The sequence below is a fragment of the Sciurus vulgaris genome, assembly GCF_902686455.1.
Source record: "Sciurus vulgaris genome assembly, chromosome: 12".
NCBI lineage: Eukaryota > Metazoa > Chordata > Mammalia > Rodentia > Sciuridae > Sciurus > Sciurus vulgaris.
Window position 1 is genome coordinate 58,088,944 of NC_136473.1, and position 19,182 is coordinate 58,108,125.

General features: G+C 44.7%; 2 protein-coding genes across 2 annotated transcripts in view; both read left to right on the plus strand.

Moving 5' to 3' along the window:
• Positions 1-10,934, plus strand: part of PARP1 (poly(ADP-ribose) polymerase 1) — a 43,666-nt gene extending 32,732 nt beyond the window's left edge. Inside the window, exons 15-23 of the mRNA XM_079106651.1 lie at positions 1,956-2,039; positions 3,652-3,774; positions 4,326-4,454; positions 6,485-6,583; positions 7,065-7,217; positions 8,180-8,307; positions 9,049-9,110; positions 9,592-9,706; positions 10,085-10,934. Of these exons, the coding sequence (XP_078962777.1) occupies positions 1,956-2,039; positions 3,652-3,774; positions 4,326-4,454; positions 6,485-6,583; positions 7,065-7,217; positions 8,180-8,307; positions 9,049-9,110; positions 9,592-9,706; positions 10,085-10,166 (975 nt within the window). The 3' untranslated portion in view covers positions 10,167-10,934. The remainder of the gene's footprint in view (positions 1-1,955; positions 2,040-3,651; positions 3,775-4,325; positions 4,455-6,484; positions 6,584-7,064; positions 7,218-8,179; positions 8,308-9,048; positions 9,111-9,591; positions 9,707-10,084) is intronic.
• Positions 10,935-13,176: 2,242 nt separating this feature from the next.
• Positions 13,177-13,878, plus strand: LOC306641954 (glyceraldehyde-3-phosphate dehydrogenase-like; the record flags this gene model as incomplete). Its single annotated transcript, XM_079107283.1, has 2 exons — positions 13,177-13,290; positions 13,555-13,878. The coding sequence occupies 2 exons, from the start codon at positions 13,177-13,179 to the stop codon at positions 13,876-13,878; spliced, it is 438 nt and encodes a 145-aa protein (XP_078963409.1).
• Between the last annotated feature and the right edge of the window lie 5,304 nt (positions 13,879-19,182).

The window sequence follows — 19,182 nt, forward strand, 5'->3', positions numbered from 1 at the left end:
TTCTAGCCTTTTGTACTCTGGTTTATCTGTGACTCATAGTTGCTCTCAGCTAGCCTCAGACCCAAGTCTTTTCCTTCAAAATGCGTTTTTATGTGTGTTGTTTTTTCTTGTTGTTTTTGTTTTGTTTTGTTGTTGTTGTTGTTTTTGTAGGCAGTTAGCTAGATAGCAGGAAGAGAAAGTCTAGGACCTCTGCTACTGAGACACAGGCAGCCTGTAGGAAGTGTGGGGAAAGCAGATGTCCACCTCTAACCTGAGGGAGCCCACATGAAATTGAGGTAGATAAGCAGACATGGTGATACTGGGGTCTTCATTCCCAGCAGCACAGGGACCTGGCACTTCTGTGAGAAGGGGAATCCTGAGCCCGCATTTGTGGCTCCAGGGTTCTTACCCCCCAGGCATTGCTCCCACTTCTCCCTTTCTCCCTAAACTGCGCTGCTGTGGAGCCGCACTCCCAGCACCATGTCCAGTGCTGTGCCTGGGTTTCTTTCCCAGGATTGGGGATGGGGTATATTTTTTGAGGCCTTCATCCTGCTGACCTGTGTGTGCATTTTCAGGAGTATAAAGTTAGGGCAACCAGGCTTTTTTGTTTTGTTTTGTTTTGTTTTGTTTTACGTAAACACCAGAATTACATGATTTGGGCAGTGTTTGCCCCTCCTGGGTGTCTGCTCAACCACACTGTACTTGATGAAAACATCTCTTAGAGTTCCTTCTTTAGAACTACTTTTGAAGCCAATTGCTCTTCTATTGTACCTTGTTCTTGGAGAAATAAATTCTCCACTCTCTTCCCCAGACTTGGCTTAACTATTTAACCCTTTCCAAAAATCAGATCTTCCCTCTCCAGATGGAAGGTATTTGTATTGCCAGTTCAGAGAAACATGCATGCCGGGGCTTGTGCTGTTGAACTAACTGTTGTCACTGGCCCCTGGTTGCTACCCAGTGAACTGAGCACCTCTAACATCCTCTAATTTAATTTTATCACCGTAGCAATCACATTTCTAAAATTCCTGTTCAGCCCTGTCTTTGTTCCAGGGTGCTATGAGAAGTGCTGGAAGACCAAAGATGGTGAAGACACATTCTCAATTCCCATGACCTCTGCCCTCTTGTCAGGGTCTATTGGGAAAGGCCAGGTGACAAATAGCTTGGGACATAGAGTATGGAGTCTACTAAAAGTCTCAACCTGGGGATCAAATGACCAACATAGGCAGGGTCTCACCAGATAGAGTTGAGTTTGTGTCTTTTGAGGAAGGTGGCCCATTTTACAAATGGGGAACCAAGGTTAGTTGAAAGCAGCTGCCTTCCTAGCTAACGTGATAACTCAGGCCTCTGCAAGTCTCATGGTTTTCTACTCTAGCATACAGCCTCCCTCCTTAAGGATCACGCCTAAGGTGGTGTGAACAGTGGCAATATTGTTGGAACCAGTGTCTAACTTTTTGGGGTGAATGATCTGAATGAGGCAGCATTGATTAAAATACAAATACATAAACTCAAATATGTGTTCTTAAAAAAAGCAAAAACAAAAAACCTAGCACTTGAAAATTCTTATCTTTTTCTACAGAAGGATAAGAGCCCAGGGAGGGATACGCTACTGCTGCCTTGGCTCAGGGATCCTTGGAAAGTGGCCTGAGGTGGGGAGCCATGACCAGTGGGCCCTCATCCTCACTTTGGAACTGGATGGGAATTATAATCTCTTCCAGAATTGTTGGACTTTTTGAGCAAAGGATGGGGGCACTGGCTTATCCCTGCCATAAGTGAAGTAAGCAGGAAATCTTCCAAACAAACCCTGACCCCCAAGGTGGGGAGGGGCTGTGCCCTCTGTTGAGTTGGGTCGCTAGGTCTTCTCAGGAAAGCCAGGCAGGCCTCTGGCTGCCTGCAGCAGGTAGATGTTCAGTCTAGCCCTCCTGTCATCACACTGTGGTATGCTCAGCTTTCACAGGGCACCCACCTTATCTCCTCAGATTGACCTTCAGAAGATGCCCTTGGGGAAGCTGAGCAAAAGGCAGATCCAGGCTGCATACTCCATCCTCAGTGAAGTCCAGCAGGTGAGCAGGGGGCTGCCTGGGCATGTCTTCTGGCCAACCCTCCTTGGCCAGCTTCTTTTCTGCGGGGTGGCACAGCAACATCTATTCATTTTAACATTTTCCATTCTAGTTTCAACAAAATTGAAGTACCAAACCACAATTCATGAGGATTTTAATTTTTTTTCAATTCAGCAGCTATATTAAGAGCCTGCCTCTGACCAAAGGTCATCATAGAACTTAGGAACAGCACTTTTCTGATACGTAATAAACTTCCTATATACTTGCTGCAGATTTTTGTTCTCTTATCTCTTAAAAACACTGATTTTATTTTATGTTTCTGTAAGAGTTAGGCTGAGTTTGCTTTGCAGTCATCAAATAGAAAACTAATTTTCTTTCACTCATGTTTATTCAGGATTTATTTAGTATGTACCAAGGTCCTCCAGTCCTCAACCTTCAGGCTACATCCTAGAGAATTTGGAAGCTTCTTATTTGGGAATAGGATATAGGCTGGCTTGTGAAGGATCAGAAGTTACCAGTAAGCTGAAGTGGTGGGCCCAGGAAAGGGACTTCCTGATTGTTGCCAAAGAAAAGCCCTGAAACAGAGCTATTCAATCCAGCCACGACCAGACACGATGGGGTATGCCTATAATCTCATTTACTCAGGCTCAGGCAGGAGGATCATAAGTTCAAGGCCAGCCTCAGCAACTTAGATCCTGTCTCAAAAAGGGCTGGGGATATGGCTTAGTGGTTAAGAATTCCTGGGTTCCATCCCTGGTACCCCTCAAAAAAATCCAGATACAGCTGGCCCAGAGCAATCAGCTCTTCCCTTGTTATCCACTAACTAGCTGGCTTTTCTCAGTACAGTCTTTCCCTGTTCCAAAAGCACCAATGTGAGGGCTGGGATAGCCTTCTTCCCTATTACACAGAGCAAGCCTCCAGCACATATAGCCTGGAAAAGTTCACACCAGAGTGAGAAGTAGACCTGCAGGATGCTAGTATGTTATTTCATGACCATCCTATGATCACATAGATTGTTTGCCAAATATGTAGTATCCTAGTGGTCCAGCTTTTCATGAATTTATTGAGCATCCTTTGCATATGGGCACTAAGTGACATTATGTCAGTAGATATTGCTTGGCCTCTCTATGCCTGGCCACCTGTACCTTCAGGTGCAATAAATTCCTCGCCTCAAAGGTAGGGTCTGTGGATAAAAGAAGACTTGGATGAATTTTATAACAATGGGAAACTCCCAACTTGATTGAAAAAACTTCAAAGTTGAAGAAATTTTTATAGCAGTAGCTATGAGCCCACCACCTAGATTTTACAATTAATATTTTACATTGTCGGGGGACGTCCAGTTATATAATAGCATAATTTTTTTTTGTACAAAATGAATTGTCACATGAGAAGCCCATCCTGTTGAGCTATGCTCTTACAAAGTAGGAGATCCTACCCTGCTCAGTGGTGTCACACCAGCAGGAACATGGTCTTCTGATCACTTCCCCACTTGTCCTGGCTCAGTCATTCATGCATGTAGCAGACTACCTGTGGAGGAGAAAGTCTGGCCAGATGCTGGGATTTGGAACTGCTGGCTCTCAGTCTTACATTATTTTTTCCCTCCCCTCTCCTATAGGCGGTATCCCAGGGTAGCAGTGACTCCCAGATCCTGGATCTTTCAAATCGCTTCTATACCCTGATCCCCCACGACTTTGGAATGAAGAAGCCCCCACTCCTGAACAATGCAGACAGTGTGCAGGTAGTGCTGAGGCTTGGGAGGAAGCCCAGGCTACTGGGGTAGGCTTGCTCCCTTGCAGCTACCCACCTCCTCATGGCCCCTGGGGGCACAGAACCACTTCTACAACCTCATTTTGAAATGAAGTGTCTAACCACCTTGGTGGAAACAGCCGCGGGGCCTAAGTGATTGTTTTTCTTGCCTTTACTCTACCAAGTCAATTTGGGAAGAGCCTCTGGGCAAGGAGATCCTTCCTTTACTTGCTCATAAGGAGCCCATGAGAATTCCTGAGTTATGACTCATAGCATCCTTAATATAATTGCTCACCTACCATCAGTAGGTGAATTGAAAGGTGGTTCTTTTGTCCATTTAACTCCTCCAGGCAGTAAGGCCTCATTGGTACTCCAGGAAACGCTGTGAGTGACAGATGATAGGCTGACCCTGACCAGGAGGGAGGTCTCCCCTTCACTGTTTTGGACACTGTCTGCACTCAGAATTCTGTGCCAAGGTGGAGTGAATCTGTCTCCCTCAACTTGGCACTTAACTCTGGGTCTGTCTTTTGACACCTGCCCCAGGCCAAGGTGGAAATGCTGGACAACCTCTTGGATATTGAAGTGGCCTACAGTTTGCTTAGGGGTGGATCTGATGACAGTAGCAAAGACCCCATTGATGTCAACTACGAGAAGCTCAAAACTGACATTAAGGTAAGAGGGGCAACCCTTCCCCAAACATCTTATCCCAAGAGCAATGGTCCAAAACTTTAATAAGCTCTCCTGGAGAGCTTATTAAAACACAGATTGCTCTGGTCACTGGTGGTCACTTTGAGACATTTAAGCTGTAGACAGGCACCTAGTTTGCAAGACAGGCTTCTAAGCTAGCACCTTGGCTTGGTGTGGAGACTCATTTTTGAGAGCTCTTATAAAAAGTTCTCTGTTCTCTCTCTTTCTCCTCTTCCCTCTCTCCCTGTTTCCTTTCTTCTCCTTCAAAGCAAACCAGAGGGTGGCATGAACTTGTAATTTCCAGTGTCCCACTTAGAAGTGAAATGCCCAATGACAACTCTAAGGAAATTAGAGTTTTTCCCTGGAGCTGGCTTATTTTTCCCTGGAGCTGAACAGCCTGAATTGGCACACACATTGTCCTTCAATGTGAATGTGTTGGACACTTACACAGAAATCATCCTGCCTGAGCCAACCAGAGGAAGGATCTGTGCCTCAGCTTCTAACTGTCCTGAACTTGGCTTCACCCATGTGCCTGGATTTCTTTAGCTGATGCTTCCCTCCTTGTGGTGTGGCGGGGTCTAAAGTACACCAGAGTGTTGAGCCAGAGCCATTGTTCCTCACTTAGGACAAAGCCCCGGTCTGGGTTCCAAACAGGACAAGACACCAGATGTCTCTTCTTTTACCTTCTTGATGGGAGAGCTGTGGGTTCTTGGTGAAAGGGTTCTTATTATTTCTGTTTATAATTTTGAAGATTTTAGTTACGAGGCAGCCAGAGCCAAGCACAGTGGCTCACACCAGGAATCCCAGTGACTCCAGAGACCGAGGCAAAAGGTTCACAAGTTTGAAGCCAGCCTAGAGCTTAAAGAGACCCTATCTAAAAAAGCTAAAAGGAGTTGGGTGCTGTGGCACACACCTATAATCCCAGCAACTCATTAGGCAGAGACAGGGATCACAAGTTCAAGGATGCCTCAGCACTTTGGCAAGACCCTGTCTCAGATTTTTTAAAAAAGTAAAAATAAGAAGGGCTAGGAATGTAGCTCAGTGGTAAAGTACCCCAGGTTCAATCCCGTATCACAAAAACAAGCAAACAAGGCATTGAGAAAGACCAGAATTCCTGTATTTTCCAAACTTTAAATAAGAGTGTAGAAACATAAGACACATATAGCCTCCTCCATGATGGATTCAGGTTTATTTAATGTAGATTACATTATTATGCATGAGCCAGCCATAATGGTGGCTCTGAAGATTCAAGAGACTGAGCATTCTTCCTTAAAACCCCAAGAGTTGATCAGGTTCTTGCCACTTTTTTTAAGGGTTCCACAATTGTTAGCTATTTTTGTTGTTGTTCTAGTTAGTTTTATATATAACAGTAGAATGCACTTTGACACATCAAACATAAATGGAGTATAATTTCTGGTTGTACATGATGTAGAATCACACAGTCATGTAGTCATATATGTGTGTACATAGGGTAATAATGTCTGATTCATTCTACTGTCCTTCCTAACCCCATACCCACTCCCCTCCTTTCACTCCCCTCTACCTAATCTAAAGTTACTCAATTCTTTAGCACCCACCTTATTGTGAATTAGCATCCACATATCAGAGAAAACATTCAGTCTTCGGTTTTTTGGGATTGGCTTATTTCGCTTAGCATGATATTCTCCAGCTTCATCTATTTGCCGCCTTGCCACTTATAATTGCATGGCATTATGTTAATCAGTGTGCTAGACTGCTGCTTCCTGAGAATTGATTCCTCTTCTAGGTTTCCCCAGTTCACTGACATTGAGCCCCATATTTCTAGCTTTACCAAATGCACAGGATTTTAAGGGAACCCTGAAATCCTCTCTCTGTCCAACTAGGTAAAGGGGTGAATGCTCAGGGAGCTGGCACTGTACAGCTTTGAACATAGGCACTTGATCCCAATGTCTGTTGAGTTTGTGTGTTATCTTCCTGCCTCCCTGTGGCTTTCCTAGGGTCTCCCTTGCTCAAATCCCAAAATGTCTGTCTTCCAGGTAGTTGACAAAGACTCCGAAGAAGCAGAAATCATCAGGAAGTACGTTAAGAACACCCATGCAACCACGCACAATGCCTATGACCTCGAAGTCATGGATGTAAGAACTCTTCTCTCTGCCCGCTTTTGTCCTGCCAGTTTCCCTGCCCACTCCTCCAACCTGGACCTGGGTAGAAAAGATCAGTCTGCTTGCCTTTAAATTACCAGAGAAAGTGATTCATTTGAGCAAAAAAATTCGTAGTCTTACAGTTTGGGGTAGCTTTTTATTTTGTTTTTAAAGGACATTTCCATTCCCCAGACCTGATTTTAGAGTCAAAAAGTATGGTTGGCAGAGGTTAAAGGTAAGGCCTTTCAGGTGTTTATCTGCTGCACTGCAGTGCTAGTTTTCATAGATAGTCCTTGCTGAGTGGGATCTTGATGAGTTGTGTCACTCTGTTGAGCCTGGTGGAAAGCATCTTCCATACTGCAGCTTTTTAATTTCTAGCTGTAGCGACAGGTGGTCAGTGCTCTGGCAGCACATCTTTCGTTTAACCCGATTAACATCTGTTTTTGTATCTCCCTCTTGTTGAATACCCACCCAGATCTTTAAGATAGAGCGTGAAGGGGAGAGCCAACGCTACAAACCCTTTAAACAGCTTCACAATCGAAGGTTGCTGTGGCACGGGTCCAGGACCACCAACTTTGCTGGGATCCTGTCCCAAGGTCTGCGGATAGCCCCGCCTGAAGCACCTGTGGTATGTGCCTCACCTGGGGAGGTGTGGGGAGCTCAGGGTAAGTGACACCTGTTCCCATAGGCATCTCTTCAAAGAATTTGCAGGTTCTTTGGTTAGAGTGCATGTGTCCCTTGTGAAGAGGACCTTTATTTAAAGATGTCTTGGCTCAGCTCTGGCTGTTCAAGTAGACTCTTTTAGCCATCCTTTTGCCTCGTAGTGCCTTCACCTTCATCCCCCAGGTCCCAGCCCTGCCAAAGGTGCAGCTGCACAGGCATCAAACATAGTTTCTGGAACAAAAGCAGTAAAGTGTCGAGGCCAGGGATGCTGTGAATGCTAATTGAGTGTGTTGACAGGCTAAGAATGGGCTTTAACCACAGGCCAGCCTGAGTCCAGATCTGCCTCTACCACCTCCCAGCTGGCAGCCTCCTTTTATCATCAACAAGGTGGATAATAATTGAGTAAATCCTTACCCAGACACAAGGGATCTGGGTTATAGAAGGGACGAGCTGGACAGGACCTTAGATGGCCTTGCAGGCCTTGCTTTACCATTGTACGTCAGGCATGAAGAGGTTTATTGACTTACTAGTGTTTTGTAGTAGTCTGTCACTGGGCCAATGACCCAAACTCTAAACCTTGTGGTTCACTTATATAGAAGGGAATAAGTAGCCAGCATTTTTGGGTGTGTACATGTGCCTGGCACTAATCTAAGCTAAAGTTTATTATTGCATTTATCTTTACATTAGCCCCATGAGATTATTTTCCCCAATGAAGGAAAGAGGAAAAGGGAATCTGAGGTTAAGTAACTTCTTGCAGCCCTTTAGTATCCAGCCCATATGGGCCCCACAGCCCAGGTAGTCTGTGGGCTCCAGCTTGTTAGAAGTAATGGATCGCAGCCCTTAGCTGGGTGCCAGGCTAAAGTCAGCACTTGGTACCTGGCTTAACTTCCCAGAAGGTTTTCAGCTGTTCCTTTTCCGTTCGTGCAGACAGGCTACATGTTTGGCAAAGGGATCTATTTTGCTGACATGGTCTCAAAGAGTGCCAACTACTGCCACACGTCTCAGGGAGACCCAATAGGCTTAATCCTATTGGGAGAAGTTGCCCTTGGAAACATGTAAGTATACCTGGCTTTAAGACCAGAGGCACTTAACGGGAACAGATGGAGTAGACTAAGGGAAGGAGAATCCCTTTGGCTGGGAAATTCCCTACCAGTTAGGCCTCTTTGCTTAAAAGAATCAGAAACCAGTTCAAAGCAAGGGAACAAGGGAGATAGATACCTCAGAAAATGCAAGGACAGAAATACAACCAGGACTTAGGACCAAGCAGTTTCTGTTCTCCCTGTGGGCTGGGAAGCAGAGGTTAAATCACACAAAAGGTGATCACCCTATAACTCCCTTCTACCTCACAGAATTTAGATTTTCTGAGATCAGCAGGGATGAAACTGGAGTCTTAATCTTAGTTCTAAATTCTCCACAGAGTACATCTGATTAGTCTGCCTTGGTTCAGGCATCTTCCCTGATCCTATCAGGTATAACCCAAAGAGGAAGGTCATGTAATAGGCCAGAGGTCCAGGGATTGTAGCTCAAATTAAAACCTCCAGAGCTGCTGGCCACAGCCCCAAACAGGACCTTTCCTTGAAATTGGCTCCCTAGCAGGGATCATTAAACACCTGTTCAGGAGGAGTTGCACCTGCAGGTTCTGGAGTAGTGCCAGCAACTTGGGAGGGAGTTCCTGTAGCGAAGATGGACTGGGATCTCTAGGCCTTTAGCTCATCTAACCTTGTTCTGGTGATTAATCTATTGATTTTGAGAGCCAATGTCTTGGGGGATCTCTTGAAACTGTCTGTCTTAAATAGGTATGAACTGAAGCATGCTTCACATATTAGCAAGTTACCCAAGGGCAAGCACAGTGTCAAAGGTAATGTATTGCCAGAGCTCCGTTTCCCTCTCTGTGGCTATAGCTAGTATCACAAATGCCATAAGTTATTCTCAGTGTGAGCACCAGTAACCAGGGGCATTCTCTGGCTTTGGGTCTTAACCTAATTCTCTGAGCTGTAGCAGGCAAGAAGGGGCCTCAGGTGACAGTGGCACCTGCAGCACCTTTGATTACTGGAGTTGGTGGCATATGATGATTCAGATCCCTGAACTGTGAGGTGTGACTGCTATGCAGTTCTGTTCATCAGTGTGACCTTATAGGAGTCAGCTCTGATTCTTGTCACTCAGACCCAGTTAAGATCAATACTATATTATCTTTAATTTACAGACTTCTGCCAAAGGATAGGGTATGGAATTTGTTTGCTTAAAATGAGAACCTGTACCCAGCCTAAAGTAACCCCCACATCCCCAGACATTTTTAGATCCATTCTCAATTCCTATCACTTGAACTTTCTGTTTTGCAGGTTTGGGCAAAACTACCCCTGATCCTTCTGCTAGCATCACTCTGGAGGGTGTGGAGGTTCCACTCGGGACCGGGATCTCATCAGGTGTTAACGACACCTGCCTACTATATAACGAGTATCCTTTCATGAATGTGCTGTGTGCACAGGGGAATATTCTGGAGTCATAGCCTGGCTTACATGCGTGCAGATCACCTAGGGCAGACTGTGATTAGATGTCCTGTAGTGGATCTTGTGGTGACTATGACACCTGCATGGTCTTCCTGTATGGAATGAAAGGTCTGACTCTCCACCTGTAGAACTAAACCTGGTTCACAGGGCACAAGCCTTTCCCCATTTCCAGAGGATTGGCTCTTTGTTTGCCTAGGGGGCCCCCACTCAGCCCTACAGAGAAGCCCCAAGGGTGACTTGCTTATATCTCTGAGCATCTTGCCTTTCCTGAGGAAAGGGCAAGTCACAAACTGCACTGTTGGCTCCTTGACATACTTCCCTCCAGGTACATTGTCTACGATATTGCTCAGGTAAATCTGAAGTATCTGCTGAAACTGAAGTTCAACTTTAAGACATCCCTGTGGTAAATTGGGAGATGTGATTCGCACCTGGTGGCTCTGGTATGAATGAATTCACCAAGTGTGCTCTTGCACCAACACACCCAGCGGAAACCTCAACTAAGTTGCTAATGGATGTTACCTTTGTTAAATCTCCTTAGAAAGGGGTTTTATATGAACAGTTTAAAAGGTTTTTCCCAACTTTTCAAATCCCTTGTTTTGTGTTGCATTGGGGGGTTTCAGGGTTTTATCCAGCTAGGCACAACCCAGATAGATACAGCTGACACTAGAGGGAAAGTTGGAGAGGTTTTTGTTTTGTTTGCTTAGACTAGTCCTATGGAAAAAAACAAGCCACGTTACAGCACCTGCCTTACTGGTTTCCCAAGGGACAGAAACAGTGTGTTTCCACCCTTTTTTCTAAGTGTTCATCTTTAGTTTTAATTTTGGCAAAATTTGTGAAGCATTTATTTTGAGCTAAAAATAAAAACTAATTTCATACTATTTAGATTTTCTTTTTTATCTTGTTATTCTTATTTTAAGTTTTTGTGTTATTTTGATTTTTGTTGATGGATGTGGGGAGCCCCCAGAACTTTAGTTTCTGTTAGAAACAAAGAGAAATTTTTCTAGAAATACTTGAACGTGGAAGATCTCAGAATATGTAGTATAGTAAATTAAAAGTTGCAATTCTTGACTTGCCTATCAGCGATTTTGTCTTCCAAATTAAAACCATCTATAATCACAATATAGCTACTCAAGGGCTAATAGTCATTCTTGATTAAAATGCAAATGGCTTCTGTATTCGTGTGTCTGGTCTCATTCTGACTATGTATATGGTTACTCTTCATAGTACAGGATCTGCAGAAACTATAGGAATGTTGTTTCAATCCCTATCTCTGAAGCCCCAGAATGCCAAGCAGTAAACCAGGCATCTCCCAGTGGGAATACCCCATCTGAGTGGCAGAAAAACCAAACACCAAACTTAGGAAGGTCTCATTTTTCTTTAGCTTATCAGATACATTGTGGTGAGAAAGCTTGTGTTACTCTGACCTTTGAAAGACTTGCATAAACTACATTGCCTCATAGAATTACCTTGTATTTAAGAATGGTACTTATGTTTGCATTTATGTTCTCTGAAAGTCAGGGCTGCATCTTAAATGTCACTTATGACCTTTTACAGAAAGAATAGGAAGTGCAGGCAGAAGGTGAAATCACAGGCAAGAGAAAGCAGGCGCCAATAGCAGAGAACCCACCCTGGAAGGACTGCAAAGCCCTTCTAGGAACCCTTCCCCACAGAGCAAGGGAGATAAGCTAAGTGGGTGGCTGTCTCAGTGTGACCTCTGGGATTTGGGGTGAGAGAAACCAAGGACAGAACTCATTCAGGACAGGAAAAGAAGAAAACCACTGAAGTTTTCTCCGAGTTGAGCTTCTGGTGATTAAACAGGTGTCATTTATGAGCTGCAGCTGTGTCCTACAGGGACCAGGATTGTGACCTCGTGCACTTAAATTTTGAGAGCCATACAAACCATAGCTAAGGTGTTAGATTTCACATACAGAAAAATAGGTTAAGTCAGTTTGATGGCAATTAAATTCTTACCTTTTTTATTTTTATTTTTTTTCTTTTGATGAAAATCCTTAGCACCTTTGACCTGAAACCCTCTTTTCAGATTTTAGCTTTTCAGTCAAGCTCCTCAACTCACTGCATTCTGAATGTTACGTGCTTTTCAGGTTTTTCAACAGCACAGAGAAAAGCAATTCCTTCATGTACCTATTTTTAGATTGAAGTGACTTAATGGGTTTCCTGTAATCAGAACTGATTTCTAAAGAGAGATTCATATTTCTTACTCTGTATTTTTATTCTAAGAGAGAACCTACCATATTATGTTGCCATATTCTCATGCTCCTCTTTAAGCCCTATCTGAGAGGAGCAGTCAAAACAGAATTCGTTGATTTAAAAATTAAAAGCCAAGGCTGGACTTGCATGTAGCTCCAGGTAGAGCACATTACCTCGCATGCATGAGGTCCTGGGTTCCATTGTCAGTGCTGCGAAAAAATATATTCAAAACCACTCTAACTTTACAAAGTGCTTCACAAGAGGTGACCTGCCTTCCTGCCTTTGAGCCTGAAAATGAATGCTCTTGGATGGCAATAGCTATTCAACCAGTACTTGGCTCATGTTTCAGACCACACTGTTCCACACAGAGGCACGTGTGAGTTTACAGAAGTTCTAAGAAGCATCATTGTTTAAGTATGTCAGCCAATGAATTCTGCATTGGTGGTTCTCTTGCTCCACATTGGATCTTGCGTGATCTGGAAGATAGAAAACAGCTCTTTCCACATCCCAGAGCACTTCTATAAAGTTGCTATAGAGATTTGCATGGAACTTCTTGGTGATACAACCCTCATACCCTGTGCTTTTAGGAATGAATTCAAGCCAGATGAAATCCAGTGGTAACATGGTCCCTGGTATGTGCACAGTATATATTCTGTATTAATTGTTCACATGTCCAGCCTGGAAAGTGCACGATGTTGGCCTTCAGAAACTATCTTCTCACTGTTGGGAGTTGCACGTTAAGAATGATTTTCTTGGACTGGGAATAGAGCTCAGTTGGTAGAGTACTTGCCTTGCAAGCACAAGGCCCTGGGTTCAATCCCCAGCACTGCAAAAAAAAAAAAGAAAAATGAATGGTTTTCTTGCCTGCTGTGCACCTGTAATCCCAGCAACTTGGAAGGCTAAGGCAGGAGGAGCACAAGTTCAAGTTCAACCTGGGCAACTTAGCAAGACCATCTCAAATTTTTTTTGAAAAAAGGCTACAGATGTAGCTCTGTGGTAGAGGGCCCCTAGGTTCAATCCCCAGTACCCTGAGTGGGGATGGTGTGTGTGTGGGGGGGTGTCCTTGGCTCTCTCCCTCCCTGTTAAGCAGACAGCAACAGCATCTCATGCAGTGTCATTCACACCCGCAAGACACTGGTGAAGGTTGGAGTGAATGAACTTAATCCTGTTGGGCACCTGGTCACCAGGGCTGCTTTTAGCTCTGGCAAAATGGATATTGTTGGCATCAGTAATCCCTTCGTTCACCTCAACTGCATGGTCTACTTGTTCCACTATGATTTGACCCATGGCAAGTTCATTGGCACAGTCAAGACAGAATGGGAAGTTTGTCATCAACAGAAAGTCCATCTTCATCTCCCAGGAGCAAGATCCCACCAATGTTAAATGAGGTGATGCTGATGCTAAATATATTGTGGAATCCATTGGTGTCTTCACTACCATGGAGATGTCCAGGGCTTATTTGAAAGGTGGCACCATAAAGGGTCATCTCTGCCTCTTCTGCAGACACCCCCAAGTATGTCATGGATGTGAACCATGAGAGGTACAACTCTCAGGATGTCAGCAATGCCTCCACCACCAATGGCTTAGCTCCATGACAACCCTGGCATTTTGGATGGCCCCTCTGGAAACTGGCATGATGTCCATGGGGCTGCCCAGAACATCCTTGCATCCACTGGCACTGCCAAGGCTGTGGGCAAGGTCAGCACTGAACTGAGGGGACGCTCACTGGCCTGGCCTGTGCCCATCCCCAAGGTGTCAATTGGTCTGACCTGCCACCAGAAGAAAGCTGCCAAATATGATAACATCAAGAAGGTGGTGAAGCAGACATCAGAGGGTCCCCTCAAGGGCATCCTGAGCTACACTGAGGACCAACTTAAACCTTCTACACTGCTCTTCCACTATCAATGCTAGGACTGGCATTGCCCTCAACAGCCTCTTTGTCATGCTTGTTTCCTGGTATGACAGTGAATTTGGCTAGAGCAACAGGGTGATAGACTTTTTGATTCATATGGCCTTCAAGAAGTAGAAGCTCCTGGACCATTCACCCCAGCAAGAACAGGAGAGGAAGAGCAAGCCCTCAGCTGCTAGGGAGTTCTTGCCACAACTCAGTCCCCTAACACAGAATCTCCTCTCTTCCAGTTTCCATGCCAGACCCCCTGAAGAAGAGAACCCTACTGTTACCATCAAGAAAGTCCACTGTACCCTGTATCCTATACTTATTTAAAAGAATGGATTTCTTGGGTTGGACAGGTGGCTCGCAGTAGAACACTTGCCCAGCATTGGTGAGGTCCTGAGTTCTATCCCCAGCATGGCCTAAAAGAAGAAAGTGGTTTTATGATGCTCTAAAGTGCACCCAGATGCTTTAGGATTTTGCATTTCCCTAAATGGTGTTAATTCCTTTCTCCTAAGTTCTGTGCCTCAAAAATTCAGAATCTTTATTTTTAGTTGTAGATGGACACAATGTCTTTATTAATATGTAGTGCTGAGGCTTGAACCCAGTGCCTCACCTGCTAGGCGAGTGCTCTACCTCTGAGCCACAACTCCAGTCCTAGAATCACTTTTTTGAGGTGTGTTTTTCACCACTTCACCCAGCAGGGCCTTTTATACTGAGTCTCACTTGGGGCTACTGGGTTTTAGTGAGGTCCAGTCTCATAAGCAGCATCCTACTTCTATCATTCCATCTATCTCCACATGGAAGATGAGAGCAGCCTCTTGGACATTTGTTGAATATGCCCATTTGTGTGACTTAAGACCACTGACAGTTTTCTCAGGTGACTCAGTTATACATTTTTTGAGATCCAAGAAAAGCAAAATGTGAACCGTCAACGTTTATTTCTTCGTGAATTGGCCCCTGTGTGAAAAAGGCAGCCCACCACTGGCCCAGTGGACACCCAGGTGGGTGTTTGTCCTGTGCATGTGCCAGTGGACTTGGCATGCTCATCCACTGCCATGGCCTCCTGCCGAACTTTGCTTCTGCTTTATGAACTGACAACAGAGCGAGTGCAGTGGTAGGCTCAGTCCTGTGAATCCACCATTTTTGCCATCTACCCCTTCACCCAGAAGGAATCTTAAATTAAAAGGTGGGATGGCTTATAATGGTGCCAGTTGTAGGACAACACCTTGAAGGGATGGGGTTTTGGGTCTTGCAGGACAGAGTAGATGCTTCAGATCAGAGACCAACATGTGCTGCAGTCCCCTACAGCCATGATGCGTGGGTCTGGGAGCCAAGGGCTAGTGTGGGAGTAACTGCTCACTATTACTAAGTCTCATAAATTTCCTGCCCAGAGTTTGTTGTTTTGTTTTTGTTTTGTTACTAGGGATTGAACCCAGAGGTGCTTAACCACTGAGCCACATCCCCAGCACTTTATATTTTATTAGAGACTTTATATTTTATTAGGGTCTCTCTGAGTTGCTAAGTGTCTCCCTAAGTTGCTAAGGCTGGCTTTGAATTCACGATTCTCACTGCACCCAGCCACCCAGGATTTTTGTTAGAAGGTCTTAATAGTGGGGCTGGGGCTATAACTCAATTACAGTGCTTGCCTAGCATGTGTGAGGCACTGGGTTCGTTCCTCAGCCCCACATAAAAATAAATAAAGGTATTCTGTCCATCTACTACTACCAAAAAAGCTTCGTTTTTTTTTTGTTTTTGTTTTTGTTTTTGTTTTTAATTCTTAATAGTCCTTATAGCCCACTGAATTGGAACCTGAGACAGACATCTGACTGTTAGGGGTCCCTTGAGCCACGGAGCCAATATGCAGAGAGCTAGTTCCTTTACTGGCCAGTGGGACTGCTATTTGTAACTAGAGGGAAAGTGGGATGCTACACACTGGAGGCCCAGAGGACTACATCTGGCATCCAGGGAATTCTCAGAAGAGGTTCCTAATATTCCCATGTTTCATGGTAAAGGCCAATGGGAATACAGCAACCAAAAACACCATAACCCAAAAGAGCAATAGGACTATTGAGGACTTACCCTTCAGAAATGAACGTTTAGGTCACTTTAAGCTCAGGTTCTGACTGAGGGCAAAAAAGTATATATGGAAAGGATTGTATAAGTCAGTCACAAAAATATATATATATATGACTGTGACCAACTATGAAAGCAAAGATTGAGCTACCAATTAGAGAGCCTACGAACAGTGTAGTTGTATGGTTTTGGTTGGTTGTTTTTCCAGTCTGGGGGTCCATCCCAGGGCCTTGTGCATGTTGAGCAAGTACTCTTACCACTCAGCTACACCCCAGCACAACTGTGCTGTTTTAAGCCAGAGAACAACTCTGACCTGAGTCTAGGATTTCTGATGTGGCTTAATATTAACCTGTAAGTACATATTTAATGGGGTTCTTGGTTATGAACTATCTATAAATACCTGTGTATGTTACATTTGTATCCCCAGTTCCTCACCCCTTAGTTTAATGCATTCTTAACTCTGAGGAATACTGCCCTTTTCCAAAGATGGGGAATTTAGGGGTCAGGGTCCACAGAAGAGAACCCTTATATTACTCTTGGTGTCTGAGCTATGACTCCTGCCTGTCTGGCACTTTCAACCAGGCCTCTTTGTCATTGACTCAATACAAAGGAGACATTTAAACTGCCCTGAATCCCTGGAATCAGGAACCTATCAGAGTGGTCTTGGGAATGTGTATGCTAATCTCTGTAAAGTACTTATCATGGCTCCTGACCTGTGATATACACTCAGTAGATGTTGGTCATTATTGCTAGAAATCCAGGGAATGGTTCTGCAGGAGTCTGAATGCAAGCTGGAGGCTCTGGGTAAGACAGGAGAAACGAAAGAACAGGACATAGATACAATCCAGTGCTTTTTCAGTCTTCTGTGAAACACTGCCACGACACTGGCCTTTCCTCAGTGTGACTTCATTCTCCACATCCCTCCTTGTCACCTCCTTGACCATGAAGTGGCCAGCCTCTCTGACACTATTATCCCTAGGTCCAGCCCCATTTCCAGGCAGACTTGCTGGGACTCAGAATAGCCCAGCTGCTGTCTCAGCAGATGGCCAAGCTAATTTTAGCTACATGGTACTCACCCAGGGACCAGGCTGGGCTTTTTAGATTTGAATGAGCCAGTACGCAACTTCGGTTTACAGCCAATAGCAAAGTGTTAAGTTGTGATCTCTGTGTCTGCCTAGCGCTTTTAGAGGAATCCCAGAAATATAATTTTAAAGGATTGTGTTTTTCTGAGCCAACAAGAGCCCAAGCTATGGAACCAGCAGGTGGTCAAGAAGCAGAAGGTAAAAGGTGACTCCAGCACTGCCTCCTTTCCCTGGGGCTAAGCATGGCCCATTCTTAGTATCCTGGGAAATGCTTAACTGCTCCTTGCTCTTGAACCCCAGGGTATTTTACCACTGAGCTACACCCCCAACCCTTTTTATTTAGTTTTTGTTTTGAGACAGTCTCGCTAAGCTGTTTAGGGCCTAAGTTAGCCATGCTGGCCTCAAACTTGAAGTCCTCCTTCATCAGCCTCCAGAGTCATTTTGATGACAGGCGTGCAACACTGCACCTGGCGATGGGCTTTATCTTGATGCTGAGGAAGGACTATGAGCAGGAAGAAACTAACCAGATGCCAACAAACACCTGCTTTGGCACTTTCTTAGGTGGTCCCTCCTGACAACCCATTTGGAAGCTGGAAAATGTGGAAACTGAGACTCAGGAAGAGATCCTAACACAGGTAGGACTTGAGGAGTCAGGTTGAGAAACTGTATTTTCCAGTGTGGTGTTTCTTACTCACCTCCCCTCTCCCCATACATGATGACTGCCTTTCATACTAATTACCCCCAGAAAACTGAGAGTCCACTGTGGCTTGGAATCCTGTATCCTATCTGCCTTTACCTTTCTCAAGAGTGACAACTAGTCACTTAAAGAAGCCAAGGACCAAAGAAGACATCACCAGAATGAGGAAACCAGATTAGTCCCACTTTCTAAACAGGGTCCATGAACGGTCTTCAGAAAACCCATTTGTGTCTACTGAGCTGCTTTCAGCTATCAAAAGAGGAAAGTCCAACTAACACCTGCTTAATCAATATGCACATAACATCATCTCCCTGTTAAGAAGTAGACAGTTACAGAACGGGTTAATTCTGCTTCTCGTGTTTCTCTTCATGGTTGCAAGATGGCAAGTGGACTCCTAAGCACTAACATCCAAAGGCACCTTCATCCTTTTCTTCTACCAGAGAGAAAACCCATTCTCCTTTGCTTCCAACAGACTCTCTTCTCATCTCATTGGCCAAAGTTGGGACACACACCTGTGCTCCAGCTGCAGGAGCTAGACACAGAGTATCTGGCATTTTCAGCCTGTTAAGAGGGAACTAGGCTGTCTGCAAGGAATGAAGAATGACAGCTGAGTGCACCCCACACCCTGGAAAATAAATGCAGAAGCTGAGGCACATGCACCCTTCTAGGCAGTGGATCCATAGAGCCCATCAGATTCTCAGTGTCCATAATCTCAAGGACTTTAGAACCACAGCTGCAGAGCATCCCTAAGGCTCCCTCAGCTACTCTAACGTTCTGTGACTTTGTGAAGAAAGATATAAACCAGTACAGAAATAGAAACAGTTGCCCAGAATAGTTTAAATGGCAGTACTTAATGCTAATCTCTTGGGCTCAGTCGGGCTTTAGTGACACTGCAGAGGTCATTGTCAGACGGCCCTAGAACAATCAAGCTCTCCTCTTCTTCCTTCCCTTTTCTTTTTGCTGTGAAATCCAGTGTCCTTGCCCAGAGGATGGGCCTGCCCTGCTTGTCTGGGGTCAGATTCCTTCACCTGAACAGTTACTGGATTCCAGTTGTATTAGTAGTGATTCCATTGCTTCTTAGGGTGGATAGTCACAGTGTCCAGGTGATCTGATGATCTGAAAGGAGATTTCCCAGTTGGCATAGCAACTCCCTAAAGACAAGAACCCCATGAGTTGCAGCTCTGAACCCTGGCATTAAACCACAATCTGGTCTCCTTGGGCATCTTCTGCATTATCCTCAGTGCTGGAACCATCTCAGGCAGGCCCTGGCTTATGACAACACTGAGGAAATACACATAACACCCCTGCCAAATGAACAGACACTTGACAAAAAACACATCTTCCTCTACATTATGTTGAACATGTACAACTTATGATCAAAAGCATTTATTTTTCTCCTAGAGGTCCTTGAAAATAGTTTAGAGAGGAAACCTTGCTCCTGCCACTGGAAGAAAATTCTATATGCCCTG